The sequence below is a fragment of the Haliotis cracherodii genome, unplaced genomic scaffold, assembly GCF_022045235.1.
Source record: "Haliotis cracherodii isolate W230 unplaced genomic scaffold, xgHalCrac1.p SCAF_2, whole genome shotgun sequence".
In the NCBI taxonomy this organism is placed as follows: Eukaryota; Metazoa; Mollusca; class Gastropoda; order Lepetellida; family Haliotidae; genus Haliotis; species Haliotis cracherodii.
In genome coordinates this window covers 58,164,426-58,190,718 of record NW_027266275.1, presented here as the reverse complement: position 1 = coordinate 58,190,718, position 26,293 = coordinate 58,164,426, and the positions used below count along the sequence as shown (strand labels likewise).

The following is a 26,293-nucleotide window of genomic DNA, read 5'->3' as shown; positions in this document are numbered from 1 at the left end:
CAGACTAGCAGAGACAGTGAGGTGACATCAACTGATAACCTCATTCAACACTCAGTGTGAATCAATCAGAGACCACCAGAGAATAGAAGTTGTAAGTATTGTAGGGACACAATTGTAAACATTATTGAATGAAATTTTTAATTAAATAGATTACAAACATAAGTCCAGATATACAATGAACACTTAAACAGTGTAACTTGCGAAATTCAATACGGATTTGTTGATATTCTATTTCCGATGACGGATAATGACAGTCATATATACTGACAGCCTGAAATGATACTAAAGAAAAGTATGTGGACAAGGAGATATTTTTCCAGAATTTAATTGCCCATAATTAAGGGTGCATATACCACACGTGTGCGTATTATACATGTATAAATAAGTTTTGTGTAAATTGATCAATAGGAAGGGGTGCTTATTGGGATTGTTCACTTGCCAATATGTTAGCAAATATCACCATGGGCACTTATTAGGTCAAATACGGTATAGCAATACCCCCTAAAATGTTTGAAATTCTTATAGCCCTTAGGATACCTTTACAACAACAAAACTGGTCCTGGCTTGTGGGCTTGTGCTAGTTTCCATTCCGGTCAACTTGAATACACTGAATACTGAAAACGATGTTTTTTGTAATGTTTACATTTTTCACACAGAGCTACATGCAAAACTACTTAAGAGCTTTTTATATTCATACATAAGCATGACTTAACAAGTCCCTGCTAAGTTGAATATACTCTTCAATAGAGACCTGCATAAATTCATCATCTTATACACCGAAAAACGTTCAAATGCCTTATCTCAAGAAATAATGAAGAAATTATGGTAAACAAATTAAGTTTGAAACAAAAAGTCACTGAGATAAATGCTCCACAAAACTAAGCTGAAAGATATATTTACGGTGAAAATGAGATTCAAAGATGTTATCCTGGCAATTCTATGTGTTTAGAAACTCCCACTGTTCATTAATTTGGTTCATATCAAAGCATCACAGTACAGGCTTGGCATTTGATACAACTGCTTCACTGCTTGTTTCAACAAGCCAGGGTATTCACTACAGCTGCCAAGCCATGCCTAACATGGTCCTAGAAACCAGCTTCACTAATGCATCCTTCCATAGGTTTGAGCTTTCAAATGAGACTTAAGTCTCTATTAATAATAAATAGACTCTTCATCAGATACTAACACAAGCTAGGCCTTCCTTTTGTCTGGGTTTACAAAGATAGATCGTCACCAATGTGTTTGATTCATAATATGCGCACCTACACATACTTCCATGTAGCGCTTAAAAAATGTGTAATTTACTAATAACATAATTTACAAAGATTCACTAGTATCTCTCAATGTTTCTGTGCTGGAGCACCTCATAATGAAAACATCAATGATGTACTTGCTTACATACAAACACTCGGTCAATGAACTTGGGCAACTCATAATAACATCCGAAGCTTCCTTGTACAAAAACTACAGCAATGATAATGTACTCAATTTCATGCATCCACTGGCATCAGTGTACTGGAGCACCTCATGACATCATTAAGCTGCCGTTTACAAAAACTACAGCGATGTACTCGTTTATAAATATACGCTAGCATCCATGTGCTGGAGCAGTTTGTAACAACATCACACACCATGTCAATTTTCAGATTTTCTCATATCAGAAATGATCATGATGACCTTACAAGGTGATAGAAGTGTGATGTCCCTAAGCCTGCCATCAATCTCAATGCATCCCCCAGCATAGGAGGGGTATTGTATCTTCTGTTATAGCAGTTACCCATCTGACGCGTGACTGTTTGCAGAAATACCTTTTTATGAGACAAACAAATCATTCTGTATAACTATACCCATAAAATAGTGTTCACAATTTCCATATTTCCAAACAAAAGTTATAAATTCCAGCAAAACATTCAAATATATGATAGAACAAAGCATTTCACCTAAGTAAACCAACTTCTGGCACAGCTATAAATATAGAAAATCTTGAATTAAACAGCTAAGCATGTTAAACAAAAACAGTATCAGGTATTTTATTAAACTGCAAAGTAATTGATCATAATGTAAACCTTTAATGAAAACAAAGCTATTTCACAGCTAGCATGAAGGACTAATCATGCATGGATATAAGCAAAAGGAACTAAATCAACTCCCTCCATATTGTGGCAATAGCTGTGTGGGCAGTAGGTTCTGCACTTCTATACCCACTAAGTTCAACCCATTAGACAACTGGTCCTGTTCCACAAAGCTACCATAGTGCTAAGACAATCATAACTCCCATTCTTTAACACTGACTTACGACCGATCTCAGCACTTAGACCTTTGTAACTCCTATTCTTTAACACTAACTTACGACCGATCTCAGCACTTAGACCTTTGTAACTCCTATTCTTTAACACTGACTTATGACCGATCTCAGCACTTACACCTTTGTAACCCCTATTCCTTTAACACTGACTCACGACCGATCTCAGCACTTAGACCTTTGTAACTCCTATTCTTTAACACTGACTTACGACCGATCTCAGCACTTAGACCTTTGTAACTCCTATTCTTTAACACTGACTTACGACCGATCTCAGCACTTACACCTTTGTAACCCCTATTCCTTTAACACTGACTCACGACCGATCTAAGCACTTAGACCTTCGGTACTCCTATTCTTTAACATTCACTTACGACAGTCATAGTGCCAAGATTGATTTTTGGAATGGGAGCCCTGGTCACTTAGTAAGGGCTTCTGCTGCTTTCTGCAAAACTCAGCAAAACCACAGAGTAACAAGAAGCCTGCATCTGACTCACAGGCCCTTGTGGGAAGTGACCCTAAGTCAAGAATGCAGTTTCAATTGCACTAGCCCCCAGGCTACCCATCAACACTAACAGAGGCATGATTCTGTGTTAGAAATTAAAATGGGTCCATCAGGTTTGCAATTATACTATTTGAATCTATGGAGCAGCTACATCTGTAAGTTGTAACATTAGAGGTACAATCCCAAGATGTCCACAAATAATGTAGAATGCTGAGAATAATACATTCTAAAGCACTGGTAGTGTTGCACTTGCAGTTGAGAGCTCCTTGAACTTAATCATTCCTGTCAAGGACTAAATTTAGTCTCAAGCCAAGCACACATACATATCAAATATCTTACAGCTTCAAATATTCAAACCTTCAAAATATCACCTAAATTTGTTCACTGAACAGATTAAACTAACCATGTTAGGTGCACATCCAGGTCGACGTGACCCTTAGTTTTATCCAGCCTGATTTACAAGTTAGCATGGTGGCGCATGTTTGCTTCGACTGCTGCTGGCCGTCACGATACTACTCCTGCACACCTTTTTACCAGCCAAATATAAGACAACAAATTATTGCAGCAACAAAACTCTGACAATGTACATTAAAAAGTTGCTCTCCCAGAAAGTCAGGCTGCGATTATGACAACTGCTTCTCCATTACTGTGAGTAAGAAGTGTTCATTTCAGTAATGGTTATAACCACTGCGGACCAAACAGACATTTTACCTACCGTCGCCATTATCTTTCAAGTTCATCATGTTTGTGCCCTTCATGTCAAAATGACACATGAACACATGATGAAGTGATATTATTTGAACCTAAAATGCTAAATCACAGACACAATTTGCTGAAAGTGATGCGAATATCTCCATGATTTAAAGTTAAAGATGTTATATTCATCGTACTGAACATCTAAACGTAAACATGAATGCATAAATACTTATCCTTTTTATTGCCTTCATAGTCTTGTGTCAGATAATAAATTTGTTTCAGTGTATGAACAGTCTTTGCTGATATTTTGGAACAATAAAACAATACAAAGGATTAAGCCTCTGACATTGTCTTAGATACAGGTATAACTCCTCAAAATGTTTCAAGGTCCATGAATATAGCCAGGGGATAGCGAATACATAGCATAGTGCAATGTAAGCATGTGCTAAATGATTGCATATTGCAGTGATGTTTTTGTAAGAGTCCAACAAAAAAATAGAAAAATTAACATGGTCAAGAGAAATTCAATGTTTCAAATGATCATTCAAATTGATAAAGCAACTAATATCTAGTAGCCAGGTGTAGTTTGGACCATGGCAAATTATTTTCAATGATGGTATGATAATAGATGGATAAAATCATAGAAATCTTAAAATGTCCTCAATCCACTTGATAGCTACTGGACCTAGCAACTGTTACGTGCTGTTTCTTATGAATTCCTAAAGAGCATCATCTGAAAAAGTGAAGGCGCTGCGATTCGCTGCGCAGAGTTGCGTCCCTTGGGCACTCCAGAAACCTATGATTGTGGGTTCGAATTCCGGTTCACCCCATTTGTCAGCACCATACCCGTGCTCGTGGGTTTCACCGAAGTGGTAAACGTCTGAGACCTGCATCACTTCGGGCTTTTCTCCCACATTAAGCTGACACGCCGCAATATAACTGTAATACTGTTAAAAGCGGCGTTAAACCCAACTCACTCAAACCTGCTTACCAAGTAACTAATCTAAAACCTGCTAACCTAGTAACTAATCTTAAACCTGCTAACCTAGTAACTAATCTTACACCTGCTAACCTAGTAACTAACCTTTAATTCCCTTACCTAGTAACTAACCTCAAAACTTAGTAATTAACCTCAAACAAGCTAGCCTAGTAACCAACATCAAACCCCCTAACAAAGAAACAAACCTCAAACTCGCTAACCTATTAACTTGCCTAAAACCTGCTAACGTAGTAACTAACCTTAAACCCGCTAGCCTAGTCAGGCCTCAAAGTTGCAACTAAAATGGTCACCAATGCAACCTAAATTTCAATTTGTCCACTGACTAAAATTCAACGGTCGCCAAATAACTACTGTATTTTCTTGAGTATAGTGCGCACCGTGAAAAATATTTTGTGGCGACTAAAGCCATTGCTTCACATACGTAGAACCAAACATAAATAATGTCATTGACATTTGCGACGCGATTTTCTCAGTCGCCAGTGTTTTCATGGTCGCATTGGAGTGCATATAAAAAAAATCAAAACAAATTAAGTACACTTATACACAATTTCAAGCCTTGTGCTATGATTTGTACATATTATAATAGTTATTTGATAAAAGAATTTCAAATGTTTTTGTCTACCTAAAATTTTGGCTTGTCTTGTTGATTTTACCACTGGCTACCTGGAAAAGAATACTGCTAGATGTGGCTACTTGTTAAAAAATTAAACTTTGAGGCCTTCTAGTAACTGAACTTAAATCCTACTATGCTGAAAGCCTGAGCTAAAAGATTTTGTAAAATAGATACTAAACTGATTGGCCCATTTCCTACAGTGGTGAAGCTATGTGCCTGACAACTGCTCAGACATGTGTACAGGTGGCCAGGTGAGCATGCACTGAAACAGCAGTGGGTCCAGCCACTGTCACTTTCTATATCTATACACCAGCCTAGAAATCCCATTAAGAAATCCACCAAGTCCTCTCTCCCACTTTTTGACACCTTATCTTGATTCTCTTCAACAAGGCACAAATATTATTGATTGCTATAAAAAATGTTGTTAGTGTTTAATGAGGTCTATGTCCCTGGTAGCAGTGATAATGTCTAAGAGGGATAAGATGGGACACAGTTATTGATCACATTATAACAGTACACATCATTATAGCGGTGAACAATACAACTTCAACGGCAACTTGCTTGTCTTCTTGTGCCCAATGTGTGGTTCAAGGCATGGTGATATCAACTGTTGTCTCAAAATATTCTTGCCAACAGAGTCCTAAGGACATTGCAGTGGACGGAGAGAGGTTTAGACAATAGTTGCTTTATTGATGGTTATTTGTGTGTGGTATGTGTAGCTTGTGTCTGCTGGTACAGGTGTGTGGTACAGTCAGTGCAAAGACCTACATACCAGCAAACAGTGCTTGACATCGACAGGCAAAATCAATGCTTTCACCATCAACCTCAGCTACACAAGACATTCAAAGAGAAATCATGATGATTGCAGAGTATTTGTATTCACAGACAGAAACATTGGAGTGAAGGCTGTTTCTGTGGATGTAGTCCTGCAACATGGGAGGAACAGCTACAACTCATTTTGTCACAACCAGTCCACATGATAAAAATAGTTACTCTGTTAGTTTTACACAAAGAAATTTATAGTGTTATTTTAAGACTCCATGGACAAAGCCTTTGTCTGCCTTGTTGGACATCTATCCAAGCAATGCAATTAATAACCTGACATTATCTTCAGAGTAAATATGTCTCAGGAAGTAAAGGTAACACACATCATAGTGTTGGGAGTTTTATACATTAGTAGTGGTATTTCCATGGTTGACCAGATCGTCTCAAAAGCCAAAGCAATTAGGAATTTAAGGGGTCCTTGTTATAACTCTGATGTCAACAGTTTGTAACTTTAGCCACGAGTCCTAAACCCATGGTCTAGTAAAGTTCCATTCAGTCTAGTAAGCGCAGCTAAAAACGGTCCATATGATAAGACCAAACTCTACTGAAAATGAACCTAAGAGCCATGTTCGGGCTAGTAGAAGTTTTTGAATGGTGCAAAGTAATCATGTGAAAAAGGGTACATATGCATTGTGAACTATGTAACCATGTATAACCTCGCCTTTCACTAAGTTTCAGTAAAGAGGAGGACACAATAGGTCATTAGCCTACGGCCTTGTTTCCAAATAGCTTCCCTGTCCTTGTTTGGGCCTTGATATACTCACTGCCAAAAGAAATGCGAACCATAGAAACATATAGAGAATCATGTACGTTAAGAAGAGATGTTTCCAATGTGTACCACTTAACAAAACTAACAATTGGTCAAGTGTTACCAGTGTCTGTATTCTTATCAAGATATGCTGCACATGATTTCCAAACTTGACACGCTTATTCTACACAGTGCATCTCGAGTCATTGATCTATGATGTCACATGAGATGCGTTCATGAGCATCGGTTCATGCAACATAACAGTATGTTCATTTGTGCAACAAACCAATCTAATATCTCTTAAATATTAGTGTTTCTTCATATATTAACAAACATGCATGGTATCTGCATTTCTTTTCTTGGTGAGTATATTACATGTCGAGTCAGTGCCTTACCCACAAGTCTGGTAACTATTTTGAATGCCTAGGGGTGAAGTGAAATATTTGTTTGTTGTTTAATGCTGCACTTAGCAATATTCAAGCTATATATGACAACGGTCTGTAAAAAAATCGAGTCTGGACCAGACAATCCAGTGATTGGCCTCATGAGCATCGATCCACCCATTGGGATATGATGACATGCATCAACCAGGTCAGCGAGCCTGACCATCCAATCCCATTAGTCGCCTCTTACGACAAGCATAGTCGCCTTTTACGGCAAGCATAGGTTGCTGAAGACCTATTTTACTTGGATCTTCAAGGGTCGTGAAGTGAAATGGATGTAGAGGCAGCAGTTTTGGTGGTTTTTGCTTACTCCTCAGTATTAGTACTATTCATCATGACAATCTCTCACACGGAGCATATATACATTATCTTGTAATCTTTGATAGACAGCTATTGTTTGCGATAGTCAGATAACAGATCAAGTGGATAATATTGATAGACACAGATAGAGACCTGAGTTTACTTATCATGTAGATAGGTCTATATCTAATCATTGTAGAAAATTAAATTGTTTGTGTTGACTTCTGTTTCTGTAGATCAATGTTGAAAATACTGTATACATCAACCATGTGCCGGAGCACTTGCAGGTCAGAAGCTATGGGACATGTATTCCCTGCATATTAACAAGGGAGAATGCAACAAAAACACTCATCACCCACCACTACTAAAATAATTTCCGTAAGTGAGTTGGGCTTTCTTCTTGTCAGTTTTGAAATGCTTTATCTGAATTTAAAGTGCATCTGGACTCTCATGTGTTTGTAACACAGGGGCAATAGTGTCAACATGAATGACGTCAAGTGTTTTACCCATTAGATAACATGGTTAAAAACTGTTCACACAACAACTAAACAGCAAATCAGTGCAAGTGGTGTCACACTAACTTGTCTTTACCATGTGCAATGAAATTCTGTGATGAGTATAGGCTGCTGGAGCTGACAAGGGATGAATGTTTTATCATATATATTCTCTGGGACCCATAAGAGTCTACCAACCATGAATTGGAATTTGTTCAAAATCACAAAATGACATTCAGAATTTGTACAATATAAATGAACAGTGAGACCTGTTCTGTAATCTTTGTAAAACACTACTGAAAACAACATTGCATTATACCAAGACACTGGCAAGAGCCTCACATGCTTCACACCAAGCCTGCCATTATGCCAAATCTGAAAACAATTGGACATGAACCATCCTCTCAAGGTTGATGGATTGGAGCCAGTCAAGGTTACAGCTTTGTCCAAACAGTCTTATACATAAACTATACCTCAAGTCCTGTACTACCTCTTCTTGTTGAGATGAACAGATGCAGTAGGCTGTTGGTCAATACAAAGTAAAACCTGATTTGCTTTCAACAGTTTAATGAAGGTGAATGGCCTGTATGTTTTATTGATTTCTAGCCGGGAAGCCATCACAAATTTAAACCCCAACTGCAAGTTTGCAGGCTGATGGCGCAGCAAGCACCACATATTACTTTGTGTGAACAGACGCGAGGTAATAATCAAGGGACCCTTATCATGCAGAATATGATCAATTCCTCTGTAGTTCCATGAGAACATGCTCACACATAAGCCCAAACCTGGCTAAAATTGGCAATAAATATTCAGAAACAGGATCAAATTAGAAAATTGCTCTATACATTCTTAATGTCACCTTATCATGGTGATATTTTTTAAATCTTCTTATTTAACATTCTGAATGCGAATCGGATAAAAAAAATTCAACCATGTAATAGCATTTGTACAGTGACATTCACAATCTGTTTGCTGTATCTCAAATAAAGTCAGGTAATATTTGATAATGATTCTATTTCAGTTAATAAAAATTACAATAATATAAACAATTCATGACCTTTCAATTCAAATTATAATGAACATGTACCAGTGATAAGAAATGCATAAAGTATTCATATCTACCAAGATGAATACCCTCAGATCTTGTAGATATCTGCAGTATCCAATTCACAACATGACTCATACAGGGCAAGTCAACAAAAAATTCAAATTCAGGTTAACACATCAGTTTCATAGATATTACTCAGCAGACATTTTAATACTTAGTTTTACATTAGTGTATTGTATGCATAGAAAACCTCTGAATTTGAGACAATAACCTTGGAATATTCATAAGTTTGACGTCTAAGAAATTGACAGTCACAGGCGCTTAGTAGGAATTCCCAGATAAAGGCCTGCATCTTCCATGTCTACCAAGCATGCTGTCTGACAGGGCCATGTAGGCACTCATGCCAAACAACTAACAGTTTAATCAAGCCAATGGTGAACTGTTTACAAACAATAGTTTGATTGTGAAAATGTTGCTGTTGACAGTAAGACATGAATGCCCTCTGAAACTGATGACCTTGAAATAGGCTCTTCAAACAACTATGACAGTGAACATGGGGAACCTGTACACAATGAAACAGATGTAACCATTTTGATTTTTATAACCCATTGCACGGGTGGCCAGTCTTCTAAAACGCCACAATCTGCTGTGCACAGTTGCATTCTTTACACCAGATTGTGGGTTTGAATCCTGGTTAAGCCCGATTATGTTTCTAGGTCTGTCGGCACATATCCTGCTCGTGTGTTTCAACATTGTGATAAGATCTGCATCACTTCGGGATTTTCTCCCAAATCATACATGATGGGATATAACTGAGCTAATTTTCATTGCGGTGATAATCGCAACTCACCAACTCAATCTAATGAGACAATGGGTCTAATCGTATACCTATTACCCACAACGTTTCTCCTCCATAGGCAGGTATTTCAGTGTAAATATAGACAGGGTTTGACAAGTATGCGGGTCCACAAGACTAATGCGAGTAAAACCAGCAGTGCCAAAATCAAGGTGATCCAAAAGTAAAAGTGAAAATACCAGTATACCAATATCTCTAACCTTAAACAGAGACTAAAATTAGTTGACAACATTGCTGCTTACAAGTACAAAACATTATTCTGTTTTATAGTTGTCTAGCCAAGTTCTGTTGAACCAGTGACTGTTGTACTGGTCCCTATTGGCTATATGAAAGCATTACATTTGTCAAGCTTTGATAGAATGTCTTCACTTAACATGCCATGACATCTTCACATATGTGTTCTCCCCGGGAAACAAAAGAACTTTTTTCCATTTTCAGATGTTGTCATACCTTTAAAACAGAAATTGCCCCTGAATAAAATGGCAACGTTTTGTGGGTATTGAGACGCAACACATCTATCATAATATACACTAGTGACAGTACACTACACTACAAAATCCACATGCAACTTTTTTAGTAAAAAGCCTTTGTTTCAAATACATTTGCAGTGAAATATCTCAATAAATTGAACACAGACAAATACTTCCATTTAGAAGAGAGAGCTCTGCAGCTAATAAGTGGTACAAACTCATGTAAAGCTTTCAGCCAAGGTATGGGATAGGCAGTCCGCTCCATGGGTGTTGTCAGTTAATATCTTATGATTAAATCCATTAATAAAGTTAGAGTCATAAGTTGTCAGTCTGAAAGTGAAATCCAGCTGAGAAAGCCTGATTATCTTCAGCCAGTAAGCCGAGGTCACAGCTGCTTGACTACCTGTATAAGGCCCAAAATACATTTCGATGCCAAAGTCGGTAATATGTGAGGCCATGTGCATGAAAGGAGCCATTCCAATTAAACAATTACAACCTTTTGCTTTGTTACAGCCATTTCTGTTGGATTACAACAGACGGGAATGCTAAGTTTGGAAAACAAAGACACATGTGCTTCAGCAATTCTGGTCATATTCAGGTCTGACTTCCCCTGCATGTTGAAATCTGAGGAGCAGGTTGACTATGAAAAAAACTTAAAGTATCCTGAGCAAAATGTATTTGAGCAGACATGACATGCAACTATTTGGAGTTTCATTCATATGTCTCATTCAAAATTCCCAAGATTCATACATCAGAAAATCATCAGGGAAAATCATGTACAATTTGGCCGTTTTCCCAACCAAGTACGAAGGGGGAAGAAGAAACTTATAAAGATTACTTTCACATTATTCTAGAAGTTGGTCAGTGGGCATTTTTTTAACAGAGCGCTTAATACAGTAAATATGGTACAGTCATGCCCCGCTTATACGGACTTCAGATATCCGGAAACCTCGGTTCCTGGACGATTTTCATTCAAAACGAAATAATTACTATATAAATTTACACGTATATCAGGAAATTCAGTTTCCGGAACAGGACAGTCATTTTCATACACAAAACATTGAAATGCACACAAAATTGTCTCACTTATCTGGACAATACACTTCCGCTGGTGGTAATCCTTTGATTCGTGAGAAGTCAATTAACCAAGTGACACTGAGTTACGTTTGAGACGAGCTTGTTTATTGTAAATGTAATCCCCTTCGATAAATATGGCGTCTGTGGAGGTCAGAGGTCAAAGTTGTGTAAGTATGGCCTGTAAGTATGGCACTGAATTTGGACATACCATAGGAAAATCGACAATTGGTGACAGTTCAAACTTCCATGACAGACTTTGTCATATGTCATGAGTTGCATAATTGAAGGGAAGTAACTCTTCCAGTAAGAAGCTGGTTTCAGTTATACGGAAATTTGTTTATACGGACGAATTGTGAAATGACGCAAGTGTCCATATAAACGAGACACGACTGTATAATGTCTTTCTTCCAAAGGGGAGTAACTGTTCTTATTGAAACTTTTGAAGAAAATGTTTACCAATCTTCACTGTTTGCAATTAATGGGGGCCATGAGGTTTGTTCCTAATAAATTTGAATTGACGGATCCCTTGATGTTTACCTTTTAACATTAGGGTTATGAAAAGAACCACCTGCCACTCATGTTTAATTTCTAACACAGAATCTTACTCTGATTTGGTTTCAAGTTAATACGATTGTACTCTATCGATAGGAATTTAAAAAGCCAAAGGTACCGTCGATAGTATGCACAACAATTGATAGTTTCAATCGTCAATTAGTTCTAACTAAAACATAAATTACGTTCAAATTTCAAACGAGCTATGTGTTCATTCGTGAGGATTACGACCTCTGATTAGAGTTACTTCCCTTTGGTTTGAGTAGTGACAGGGAGGAAAAAGGTCCAATTAGACAATGTTTGCAATACTTAATTCATTTCTATTACCATGTATGGATTAACATAATTATCTATTCTTAATTTTGGTGTAGTGCATTGCAGTGTGGCGTACTATTGCAAAACTATCACAATAGTGAAAATAGACCCAATAGTCACCCCTTCTTTATCTGGTGGTAGTATAGCAGACTGCTGACATGATCATACTGAACAACAATATAATACCAAAGAAAATATACTCAGGTGAAAGCATGACGACGAAGAAAGATATTGTTGAAAGCCAACCCAAGTCAGTGATCACTGTGATATTATAATCAACACAACAACACAGAGTTGAAAGTACATGCTGATCATGCTTCTTGTGCATTGTATTGTCACAAGCAAATATTTAACATTAACATATTGCGTCTTCAGCATGTTCAGTCCACCATTTCATCCCCAATACTTTCAGGTTAGAAGCTTGAAGACTATTTGTTGCATATATGAATCCTATTAATAGATAGTGGGTCAGTGACTCATGTGGGCATAGCGGGACAGGTCTAGAATTATAGCTGTTTAATTGCTAAACAACATCCTATATTTTCATCTTGCTACCTAGGAATAATTTAGGAATGAATTTGTAACTGGGTGATGGGTTAAATTTGTCTGAATTGAATTTTTTTTCATGATGTTCATAGATTTATATCCCAGTACTATTTTTATTTACAGTTACAAGATGATACTCAGAGCTTCAGTGATCCGTTAACTGTGAAAAGTGTGTTCAACATGTTTAACTGCATCAGAAATATATTGCCAGGGAACTTTCATATATTGGTTGAAAATAGAATTGTTTAAATATTCAGGGATAAATGGCCTGAAAACAATGGCCATCCGTTGAGCTGGGTACTGAAATCCTGGCTACAGAACAGATAATAATTCGAGGTGAGAACAATATACAGGTTAATATTTGAGGCAAACAGATCTGTGAAGATCCAGGGCAGAATAGGTATTCAGCATCCTATGCTTGCTGTTAAAGTTGACTCTGTCTGTCGTAAGAGGCGACTAAAGGGATCAGGTGGTCAGACTTGCTGACTTGGTTGATGCATGTCAGTGTATCCTAATTCCGTAGGTCGATGCTCATGATGTCAATCACTGGATTGTCTGGTCCAGACTCGATTCTTTACAGATTGCCCTCATATAGCTGTAATACTGCTGAGTGTGGCGTTAAACAACAAACAAACAAACAAATTAAGGTAAACACTGCATACACCACAATGTGTATATATTTCAGTCACTACAGTCCCCTGACTCAGGATTGTCAAAGGCAGCCTACACATATGCCATGCTGGCATTGATTATCTGGTTTCAATAAGGTCATCACTATTTTTAATGTGTGCCAAAAAAATAATTGCCAAAATGGAAAATTTCATTTAGTCTCCTATGATTTATGGGTCTAAAAGATAAGCACGATAAGAGTTGGTCTGATTCATAATAATTATTTTTGATAAGTATATAGTATTAGGTCTTTGAAAGCCATTTAGAGTAAGAGAGTGAGTTGGGTTTAACATCACTTTTAACATTATTCCAGTTATATCATGGTGTGTCAGCTTAATGTTGGAGGAAAGCCCGAAGTGATGCAGGTCTCAGATGTTTACCACTTCAGTGAAACCCATGAGCACGGGTATGGTGCTGACAAACCTAGAAACATAATCGGGGTGAACCGGGATTCGAACCCACAACCAAAGGTTTCTGGTGTGCCCAAGGGACGCAACTCTGCACAGCAAATCACGGAGCCTTAGACGACTGGGCCACCCATGCCCTCGAAAGGCACTTAAGAGAACTTATGGATGTCAACTTCTATATTATGAGGAACACAATGTTTCGGCGTATATACTTAAACCTTCATCAGGTGAATGCTATGCGGCAGAGAACATATATATGTACCTGTGTTCTCTGCTTCACAGCATTTATTCACCTGATGAAGGATTAAGTATATACTCCTAAATGTTGTGCTCCTCGTAATAAAAAAGTTGACATCCATAAATTCTCTTCCTTATATATTGTAGGATTTCAGACATTTTACTTCATGCTAGTTTCTGTGCATTTTTCATTCTGGCTGTTGCTCCTTGCCAACATGGCAAATACATGTGTAAAAACTATTATAATACAGTCAAGTCCTGTTAATCAGATATGGTTGGTTGCATCTGATTATGTTGGATAAATAAGTATGTCTGTTGAACGAAATTACATAGTATCAACGTTTGTGATAACAAAAATTGGACAACGACACAATAGATAATGAAACATGCATGTTGTAATAAAATAATTAAAATGGATATACTGTTATCATGGTTATGTGATATTGTTAGTTGAATATGTTTTCTAATCATGCAACTGTAAAAAAATTAACATAGGGCATTCCGAACTACTTTTGAAAGCATAGTCTGGAATGGAAGTCGCCAGTTTAAAACTAGTGCTCCAAAGCTCAAGAAAGCTGTTTTCTTATTGGCTTATGTCGACTTCAAGTTAGTCATTTAATTGATCGGTCAAAGTTTGTGGAAGGCTGTCACGTGACGGGTAAATGGATGTCCTCAGCAGTAGTAGCGAGAACTTAGACCTCATTTTAATGAGATTGAGGTAATCAAAACATGTGATTAATCCTGTTGTGTATATGGAAAGGATTAATTGTTCATTGTTAAGCAAGTTTCTCTGCAGCCATTGTGGTATGCAGCCACAAGACTCATCTCAGTTCAAAACACGGGGCTATGTACTTGCATAAAGATGAACAATGTGTGCTCTGATTTCTGTGTTGGATTAACGAGAGACTTCAGCAGTTGTTTGCAAATTAGTAGTGTCAGATCCGGAGTGCAAGACTGTTGGATTAACAGGTTTAAACGTTGATTGTCAGACTAGTAAGTGTTGGATAAACGAGACTTGACTGTATGTGCTTGCTAATGTCCCAAATGTTTTGCACGTGGCAGTGCTCTTTTAATGCATCATGAAAGAGCAATGATGTCACTGTCAGTGGAATCTGAATTCTTTAATTGTGTGTACTAATTTAATTGACACCATCATTGGGATCATAAACTAAATCAACCAGGAATTCCCTGAGGTTCTCAAGTCATACAAACATAGGGAACTACCTAAAGAATGACAATTCCAGTGACCTTGACCTTCAATGAAGGTTGCTCAAAACCAACAAAATGTTTAGTTGAGCTAAAAGAACTCATAGTTTTTCTCCATGTGCACCATACACACCATAGCTAATAATTTATTAACAGTAATACAAGCTAGCTGCTATTTATGATAAATGTTTTACAGATGCACTTCCATATCAAGGTGAGTTATCTAAACACTTTGTATGTACCCTTTCATAATGAAACAGATCGTTCTATGTTTATTGCCATAACTGTTGACTTATTGGACTTCAGTTTTTATCAGTTTGGGAGTACAGACTGAAGATAACTTTACCTGTCATTGACGAATGACCCTACCCAGGGATTTTCTGTCTTCACAACATGTGTTTTGCTCTTGTGTCTATGTTTTTCACTATTTCCAAGAACATACATTTAAAGAAAGACATTGCTGTAGATCATTGTAGATACTCAGAATTGACAATGTTTCAGATTGCAAATTTGAAATTCGTGCTGACATACATAAACATGGTAAAGTTATCAAAACATGCACCATAGCTTATACTTGTGCAACAAAGACGTGTTAATAAATAGAATTACACCTCCATGACTGTACGTAACATCATGCTCCTAGCAGCAACCATATGCCCTGCAGTTGTTTCCTTGTTAAAGTCGCACTCAGCAATACTCCAGCTATATGACAGCAGTCAATAATCAAGTCAGGACCAGACAAACCAGTGGTTGACCTCATGAGCATTGATCTACACAATTGGGATACGATGACATGCATTAAACATGTTAACCAAGACATTGAGCCTGACCACCCAATCCTGTTAGTTGCCTCTTATGACAAGCATGAGTTTCTAAAGACCAATTCTCACCCAGATCTTCATTGGTACCATATGCACTTTAAGTGAAGAGGTGTAAGGGATAGCTAAAGTGACGTGAAGCAGACAGTTTCTCAGTTATTCATGGGGTACCATTCATGACCTGCTTGCATTTATTGTAAAATGAATGTTCAAGGAACAAATGCCATTAAACTTAAGTATGTAGTTAATATTTTATTATGGCGTTAATCACCATTTCACCAGTAGTCAATTTTCCACAGTCTACCGATCAATGCATATGATCGATAGGGTGTACCACTAATTCATGTAACTGTAAAAAGTAACTTTGACACATAAGAGTCAAATATGAACTTAAATTGTTTATTCATTTGCTTAGAAGCAACCATGAAGGAAATTGATATGCCATAATCACCTGAAGAACACACATAATGACCACGTTACACTGTCAGCCTATCATACATGTTGTGAGTGAGTTGGGTAGAACAGTATTACAGTTATATCACAGCATGTCAGCTTAATGTGGGAGGAAAGATCGAAGTGATGCAGGTCTTAGATGTTTATCTCTTTGGTGAAACCCATGACCATGGGTATGGTGCTTATAAACCTAGAAACATAATTGGGCCAAACCGGGATTCGAACCCACGATCATAGGCTTCTGGTCTGCCCAGAACAACTCCACACAGTGAATTGGGACGCCTTAGATGACTGGGCCACCCGTGCCCCCTATGATTACATATATAATCACTGACACATTGTTAATGTACTATGGCAACAAACTTTGTTCACTATTACCTAATATGGGAGAAGTGAAAAGAAGTCATGAAGCAAAGGAACCCATCATTGACTTGTCATATGATGTGATAACAAGTTTGAAAATAAGATTAATCTAAAATGAGCATATGCTTTAAAAAATTGTCGCAGACAACAAATTCAAAAGTCCTCCACAAGATCAAATTATGACGTTCACAGAATTTTAAAATACTGATAAGCCAGAGAGGTTTGGAACTTTTTTTATAGAATACTGTTCACTGTGATGCAAGAGGCTTGGGGTGAATATTAATGATTATGGAAATTTCAACTGCTTCCAACACACTGGGTGGTGGACAAGAGTTGACAGATGCCTGCTGAAATTAATCAATAGGAAAGGCATTGGTTCTAACAGCTTAAGTAACAGGACCCAGGTGTCAGTGACCTCCAACTAATGACTCCCAACAATACTATAGACATGGTATATACAAAGAGGATAATTACACATTGGGATGGGGATAAGGGGCATTGAGTAAGACCAGTGTTACACAACATGAAGTAACGACCCAGCATTCTTATATACATGTGTGTAACATTATGACTAATGATGTAACACTATAATAAACATCTACATACTAATTAAGTAACTGAACCAGGAAAACAATATTTTTATCAGTGCCTTGAGATCAACATTAGGAAACAATGAGAACAGTACATGGTCTTATACAACTACTATATGAGAGGAAAAACAGGATTGAGTTATTGAAGGCAGAATTTGTGAAACACTTCATTGATTCTCTTTGTGATTGAAAAACCTTTGTCCACTTCAGCCGCTATTCTCTGCCATGACCTCTGTGACCCCAGTACAAGTTCACTCCAACCTCATGTGGTTTCAATACGCCTCAGCAAACTGCCCTACTTTGCTCTCTCACAACTGACACTTTACCAACCCTTGCTCAAATGCAAATAGAGCCCATTGTTTTCGGAATATATAGTTTAGGAAAGACTGAGCGTGTCTATTTTTAAACTAATGGTGGGTTTATTTGTTTGTTACTTGTTTACAATTGCTGGCTGTAAGTAAGCATGCTTACAAACACAAGTATTATTTGACTGCTTTATGAAACTGGCATGAAAGGTGTATAAAATTTTTAAAAACCTGTTTGAGTTCACTTAAATCTAATACTAATAGCCATGCTGCAATATATTTTAGACTGAGATCATGTTTCTCTGATACTCCAGAAATGATGCAGGAAATGTGTACCAAGAACACCAAATATACAGACTATGTATAACATCTAAATAAAGACATAACTATTATAACTTGATTTGCTGAAAAGTAATAATACTCACTATTTTACATACAAACAAAATGGAATGACTTGAGAATTTAACATTTCATGAAGTATACATGCTTCTTTTTTACAACACTGCCAGCAACAAGTAGATGTCTTTATAGACATCATATCCTTTTAAAATATCATCCAGTGTTGTACTATGATATAGCACATATCAAGCAACATTTTTAATTTATATTGTACACAAACCTTTGAACAGATTAGTTGGTAGTGATGTGATCACAATCCTGACTACATAAGGTGTGTTTAGACTGTTCAACCCAACCATATTGTACCTCTAAACAAAAATACTTTTGCTTCAAAGGAAGTGAACACATCTCATCTCTTTAATAATCATTATTTATCCAGTAAATCACAAAACATTTGTTATTGAGGCTTAAAATAGTGAGTATGTTCTTTGTGAAGACAACCTGCTTTATCATTATGTATTTACAACAGGCTTACAGTAGGTGACAGCTAGGCTTATCATGCAAAATTCCTTCTCATTTGTAAACCTTTGGGGACAACTGCAGGACTTTGTTTTCGGAAAATATAATAACATACCATGTATTTTTATGTAAATCTACTGATAGAAGATGAAATCAACATTATTTACTCACCCTGTGCACGAATGCTAGGAACCGTCTGCCCTCCATTTTGCCTTTTCCAACCTCGCCAATTATTGCACAGGCTCTCTGGCTCGCTTAGCCAGGAACAGAGGGAATCTTCCTCAAAACGGTCGCTGTCTTCAAATGAGAACCTATCTCCTTCATATTCCCAGTCAAACATCAAGTCCATGATGTTTCAGAGGGACGGGGAAAATGAAAACAAGGTTTTTGTTCTGTCGACTACTCCCGGCTGAACCTAAGACGGTCGACAGAAAAGGTTACCCCGACAAAACTATCGGGGATTTTTAGATACAGCGATCAACAAGGCAAATTCCACCCATATGTAAAGTTGAAAGGTATATCTAACAGGAGATATTATTATTACTGTGGGTAGGCCGCAGTAAAATATAGAAAGAAGGTCAAATCCGGAGGTTTTTTAGATGACTGGTCATGTTGAAGTGTACAACAATAACAAACGACATCGGTAGGGTTCGGCCTTTTCCGGTATTTGACGAATTAGAATCTCGTTCTACTTCGGGCACCTGCGAGATTTGGCCTCTTCCGCGAGATTTCAGCTACTCGCAAGGTGAAAACCAAAATACTGGGAGAAATCCTCAACTTATCAACTCCATCACGAGACATTTTTTCATTTAAGAAACGCTATCTGATAAATAATATGTTGATTGTCAGACTGTCCATTATATGTTTCCGTGCCTATGGCTAGAACGTAATATTTTGCCTATAGAATGTACTCATGTCACGATGTGTGATAACTGTGCATCTGTATCCTAAATTCGTTAGTCACATTTGTGAAACTTTCCTTGATCTGTCCTATATGAATCTGTTTTAAGGGGCGTTATGATTCTAATATGTGTCAGTCCGGTCAACCGTCATTTTTAGGTTATTGTAACATGCTGGCTTATGATAGAATCGTTATTGAAAGTAGTTCGTATTCAGCTAACAAGTTAGGTTTCATTCAGTATATTACATGTGCAATGCGTATATATAACCTACAAGAATGATTAAACAGACGCGCATTTTGACTTATACGTATGTTGTTAGCATCAAATGATTATATGTAATCCTGAGATTGTGAATCAATGGATAAACAGGTACATTAGGAACGTGTGGCGATTGCTGAAATAAAAATATGTAATTTCATATTATGGCAACATTACAATTTACCTCGTGTGGCTTATATTTGCTCAGACTACCTTCTGTGGATCTTGCTTCACAGACCATGCCTCTTTAATCTTTAGGGTTATTTATGTTAAGGTAGGTTACCACCAAGCCTATCCTTGCATCCTTGGACCCACTTTCCGATCAAGCACCCCTTTACAATCCTTCAGGTTGGATACCACTTTCAAATCAAACACCCTGTTAATATCCCTAGGGTTATTCCTGATTTAGACAATGGGTTATCTATCTTTTTTTAGAACATTAATCAAATGTAATTTGAGGAAAATCTATATAATTATTAAATTTCGTGGAGAAAATGGCTACTGTGCATGAAGGCAAACAATCAGTTGCTGATCTCTGGGTAAATGAGCACTAATTATTCGGACTAGTGGCTAAAGTCACAGACTATGGTACTTGGGGTTTGCTCATTTAGTATTTGTATCCATTCAAAATATTGGTTATGAAAAAGACCCCTTAGCTCTCATGAGTAATTTTAAACACTGATATGCAGGGTTAGAAACGATCAGTTTTTGTCCACTAGTCCTTATAATGATAACATATAGCAAAACCCTTAAAATGGGCCAATTTCTACTAGTCCTTAGGATACCTTTACTGTTGGGCAGTTTGGTAAGGACTATAGGACTAGTGCCAATTTCTAACGCTGGATATGTCAAAGAATAATAGCAGCATGTTATTACATTAATCAGAATATTTGAAATAAGACCTAGCTATGCAGTGTGAAATGATTAACATAATATGCATTCTTCCAATCAGTAATAGTTTTTATTTATCCAGTTATAAACTTCCAGTAATGATAGATGTCTAAATTTCAGCATGGCTCCACGAAAAGGAAAGACTCAACAGCAGGAGCAAGTTGTACTTGGTCCCCAAGCTAAAGAAGGAGAAAATGTGTTTGGAGTAGCACATATCTATGCTAGCTTCAACGACACATTTGTCCATGTTACTGACCTGTCTGGAAAGTGAGTAGAGAAGTACCACAGTTTTAACCCATAATAAGTTGTAACTGTTGACTGCCTGAGTCTCCATGGTATAGCAGAGCATCTGCCTGGAGAGCAGGTATGATTCCCTTGACATTGAAATATGGTACTTATAAATGTTACCCTGTCTGGCACCAAGCATCAAAGGGATAAAACAAGTCTGTATACTGTCTCTTAGTGGGGAATCCTTGTGAAACTGCGACATTGTATTATATTGGGCTTGCACTATAAAAATGAAAAGTCCATATTTCATCAAGCTCTTTTTTCTTCTTTTGTTGTTAAAACCATTCTCAACAATAGTCCAGCCAGCCAGCCAGCCATATGATGGTAGCCTGTTATCAATTGAGTCTGGACCAGACAGCCCATTGCTCAATATTGTGATCAACAATCAACACCATCGGGGTATAATGACATGCAATCAAGTCACCGAGCTTGACCAGTTGATCGATTCAGTTGCTTCTTATGATGAGCATGGGTTGCTGGGTACATTCTAATCCAGAGGGGGCACGTGTGGCCCAGTCGTCTAAGGCACCGCGATTCGCTGTGCAGAGTTGCGTCCCTTGGTCACGCCAGAAACCTAGGATTGTGGTTTCGAATCCCGGTTCGCCCCAATTATGTTTCTAGGTTTGTCAGCACCATACCTGTGCTCGTGGGTTTCACCAAAGTGGTTTGACCTGCATCACTTCGGGCTTTCCTCCTACATTAAGCTGACACGCTGTGATATAACTGGAATAATGTTAAAAGTGGCGTTAAACCCAACTCACTCACGTTGCTAAGTCCATTTTCATCCACATTGGGCCTACTAGATATTCCTGCTTTCTGAAACTAACATGCCTTGCATGCCTCCATACGTCAGTGCTTTTGCTGGAGACAAATGGCATAAGCAGCTGATGGGGACATATCATGATTTTATCGACGTATTGTAGGACATTTTTTATGAAGTTTTCCAGAGAAAATGGTCACTGGGCATGTGCATATGGGTAAATAATCAAGTGCTGATCACTTGGTAAATGAGCACTAATTATTTGGGATAGCGTCGAAGGTAAAGTTATGGTGAATTAAGTGCTCACTGAAAAAGTGCTCCCTGGTAAGAGCAGGACTTCCCTTATTCTAATTACCGTATTTTCTTGAGTATAGTGCTTACTTTTTTTCCCAAAAAAAACACAGCTGTGTAGAAGGGGGTGCCTATTATACACACAATAATGAGTTTTGATGTTTTTTTCCCCCCAAAGGACAGACATTACCATGAGCACGTAACACCGGAAATACCATGTCACTAAATCCATACTGATGTACACAAATTAATCATGTAATTACTCAGTCTGGCTATAAAAAGGGTTCTATGTATATCTGGACTTATGTTTGTAACCTAAAATTCATAAATTTTTATTAAAAATTACTATTGATATTGCTTTATTAATTTCGGCGACATCATGTGTGCAGCAATCGGAAGATTGCACAACTCAGTTATTAACAGCAACAACAGTCAGATTACCGCTATTGACGCCTTGAAACAAACTTTAGTTGACAGAGAAAGGATTAATATATCATAAATGCCATACTTTGATTCGTTAAAATTAATATTTGTTATAGTTTGACGGTTCTATGTCAACACGTAGTTCTCGCGATTACGTGCACAGGAGCCCCGACGGTGACTGGTCAGACTGGTTCCTTGTGAAAAATAATAACTGACAATAGCGATCAGCTGCTTCGCCTAGGTTATGATTATTTTGAATTTTCTTTAGTAAAAGCTGCAACTAAAATAAGAAGATATTGGAATATATTATTCCTGATGATAAAAAAAAAAATGGTTTCAGATACAATTTTTGCAAATCCTTGCATTAAAATTCTGTAAAGTCATATCATTGGGTGTGTCACCGGTAGATTCCAAGAAAACATGGGAACAGCCCATTGCTGTTTCCGGCTTAGTTTACGAGAAAATACACAAGGTAATCTTAATCCCTGGATGTTAAACAATGCCTAGCAGAACAAAAAATACAATATAAACGGTAAATCAACTTGTCTGGTAATTATTTTTTTTATCTCAAATTTCAAATTTGTACTGACCAAGTTTCTCATCACCCGTTGGTTTACCAAAATTCGCTGAAGGGGTACGGTGTAATATTTTCTGCGCATGATATTCGATATTTTTTTCTCCAAAATACTGAATCTGCTAGAAGAGGGTGTGCATTATACCTGGGCATGCACTATACTCAAGAAAATATGGTATTGAGTTCAGCCTGTGACTCCAGCCAATAATAGCTACTCTTAATTACTCTGAGATATGCAGGGGTAATACAATAACAAAATAGGCAGTGTTTGAAATAATCTGGGACCTTGAGCAGTCTGTGCCAAAGACATTGCATTATTCTATATCATTACCTAATTGATATAGGTAATATTGGTACATTTTAGATGACAGCAATCCGTGTCCAAGAAAATGAACCTGTCTGAAATCCTATGAATCAACCCAAATATTGTCATTTACAATTTAAAAATACAACTAGCATCTTAAAGTGCTAAAGCTATAGGTATAGGATGTCTTTCTTCGCTAAGTCGTGGGTGACACAACATTTGTTACTAAGTATTCATACTTTACTAAAAGTTCTTCACCTGTGAATATCTTTTTGACGTTACGTGTTTCAGAGAAACGATCACCCGTGTGACCGGAGGGATGAAGGTGAAGGCTGACAGAGACGAGGCCTCCCCCTATGCAGCTATGTTGGCTGCACAGGACGTTGCTGAGAAGTGCAAGAATCTTGGCATCACTGCTCTGCACATCAAGTTGAGGGCCACTGGAGGAAACAGGTATGGTATAGACACCATCTGTCCCGAGTTGTTGAATGATTGTACTTGTTACCCTGTCCGATGCCCAACATCAAGAGGATAAGGCTATGACGGGTCAGCTTGGAGTCAGTATAATGTGAGTGGGGTATTCATGTTAAACTATGGCATGGTATCTCTGTGGGCTCGTACTCTAAAACCTGCACAATTCTGAACTTAATACAAGCCAGTATGTGAGTGAAATTTTCTTGAAAGCGACTTTAGAGCGCATTTCACCTCACTTTGATAATGCTGGTCCAAGTGTAAGAAAATGAGCATAAGAGCGAAACATCCTTGTGATATAACTTCAGTTTTGTGTGTATCCCTATATTAGAATAATATTGTAGAAAACTTCAAGGATTCGCTTTAACATGTGAAACACTGCCCTGCTAAACGAATGATGTGGCAGGGTTCCCCCTAGCCTCCAATATCTGAGAGTCACCTTGACTCAGCCTATGAATTTTTGGGTGTCAAAAATATTTTTTGTGAGTCAAATGTTTTATTGTATGATTAATGAAAAACTAGACGTAAATTTTAAGATGTTTGCATATATTGTCTTCAGATAATGTTTATAAATTAAGTTCAGGTGAGTAATTGTAATATTTTCATTCCAAAGCTGGTACACAACATAGATATTTTGAAATTTCGTCAGTCATGACGCAGTCATATATTTCTGGACGTATTTTTCCTTAATTGAGAGTCATATACGCAAGAATTCTGCGTAAGGGGAAACCCTGATGTGGAATGTGAAATGAAGGAATACTGATCAGAATCTATCGTTTGTAAGTTTACCGAATAATGCCAAAATATCTTAAGGTGAATATACTCATATTACTACCTTACCATACATGCATAAAATGCATCTTTGTAGTGGGAATTAACTCTTCTCTAAGCATTTCTAGGTTGGTTCAGGTTTCAGCTGGGCTAAAAAGTACAAACAAGGTATTGAACATCCTACAAAGGGAGATAACTTTTGAACATTTGGGTTGTATCCCTTTGTCTATTCTTGATGGTCAGTGTATGCTACTTTTGCTTAGATAAAGAAATTTGTCCTGCAAACGTTTTGTTATATTACAAATATGTGGAGAAGGTACAACATTGTATGATATTGAGTGTGAGTGGAACAAGTCGATACATATTGAGTAAGGAAAGTATGTATACTACTCAAAAGAAGTTAAGGATCACCTGATTTTTTCATATTACAATAGTTAATCTCTCCTACCATGACAGATTAACATTACCAATATGAAAGAATTGAGTGATCCTTAACTTCTTTTGAGTAGTATATATCAACTTTTTATATATATTATTTTGAATATAAATAAATGCATAAATATATTTTACATGAAAACAAACACATAAATAAAGCCGTGTTTGGTCTTCAGTGATAAGGTTAGAAGGGAATAGCCAGTGTGATATGTATAGAATAAGCTGTATGTTGTGGGGGTCGCATTTCTCAAAGGCATGTCATTTAGGTAGTGATTTCAAGGGTCAAGTCAGCCATTACCCGGTTATTAGATCACTATTCATTAAACTCCTTCCTTGTTTTCCAGGACCAAGACTCCAGGCCCTGGAGCTCAGTCTGCTCTCCGAGCTCTGGCTCGTTCCGGTATGAAGATCGGAAGAATTGGTAAATAATTAACAATCATCAAAATATGAATGCCTGAGCTGAATTGTCAATATTCTCGATCCTTGTCCAGAACTGATAAGACTGTCTGATTTTTCTGTGTAGTATACACAAGGAAATACATCTGTCATGTAAATGTTTAGGCTTAGTACTGGGTGTTTCTGAAGGTTACTTGGTCTAGAATGGGGCATGGGTGGCCCAGTCGTCTGAGGTGCCACAATTTGCTGTGCAAAGAGTGCCGGAAATCTGTGATTGTGGGTTCAAATCCTGGTTGACTTAGATTGTTTCTGTGTTTGTCCTCACAGCATTAAACCCAGTTCCCTCACACACTCAATTGGTCTATAAGTCACGGATACTTATTGGAGCATTGTGCTTAACACACGAATACAGTATGACAAGATCTGGAATTTTCCGTCAGACTCTAAAAGTTGACATACTTTGTCTTGCAGAGGATGTTACTCCCATCCCCTCCGACAGCACCAGAAGAAAGGGAGGTCGCCGTGGTCGCCGTTTGTAAATTGTAGATGGTCAGGTGCATGTAATAAACATGTGCTCAGCGCAACAAGCAGTGTTGGTTGTGATTTTTCTCTCCACACGAAGGTGGCTGATATGAGTATAGACTTTGCCACTTGATATAGAATTATGAAATATCATGCTTATTAATTCATGAAAATCGTGTGCTGAGACAAACTGAAAACAAGCCATTCTGTCAATAAGTGCGCTTTTCAAGAAACAACCTTTGAGTTTCATCACATGGTTACAATCTAGGTTACGATCAGCAGTCGGGTACTGCGAGCAGTTTTGTGTAGCC

At 37.6% G+C, this 26,293-nt stretch overlaps 2 protein-coding genes across 3 annotated transcripts in view; one reads left to right on the top strand and one right to left on the bottom strand.

Annotated features, from left to right (window-relative positions):
* The window catches only part of LOC139468284 (zinc finger SWIM domain-containing protein 8-like), a 55,733-nt gene extending 36,388 nt beyond the window's left edge, over positions 1-19,345 (bottom strand). For both annotated transcript variants that reach the window (XM_071250154.1, XM_071250155.1), the window contains exon 1: positions 18,868-19,345. In XM_071250154.1, coding sequence (XP_071106255.1) covers positions 18,868-19,045 — 178 coding nt within the window. In that variant the 5' untranslated portion in view covers positions 19,046-19,345. The remainder of the gene's footprint in view (positions 1-18,867) is intronic.
* A 24-nt stretch (positions 19,346-19,369) lies between these two features.
* On the top strand, positions 19,370-26,047 carry LOC139468283 (small ribosomal subunit protein uS11). Its single transcript, XM_071250153.1, has 5 exons — positions 19,370-19,441; positions 20,868-21,014; positions 23,679-23,840; positions 25,409-25,485; positions 25,932-26,047. Exons 2-5 carry the CDS (start codon positions 20,869-20,871, stop codon positions 25,997-25,999), a joined length of 453 nt encoding a protein of 150 aa, XP_071106254.1. The 5' UTR covers positions 19,370-19,441; position 20,868; the 3' UTR covers positions 26,000-26,047.
* The last annotated feature ends 246 nt before the right edge of the window (positions 26,048-26,293 follow it).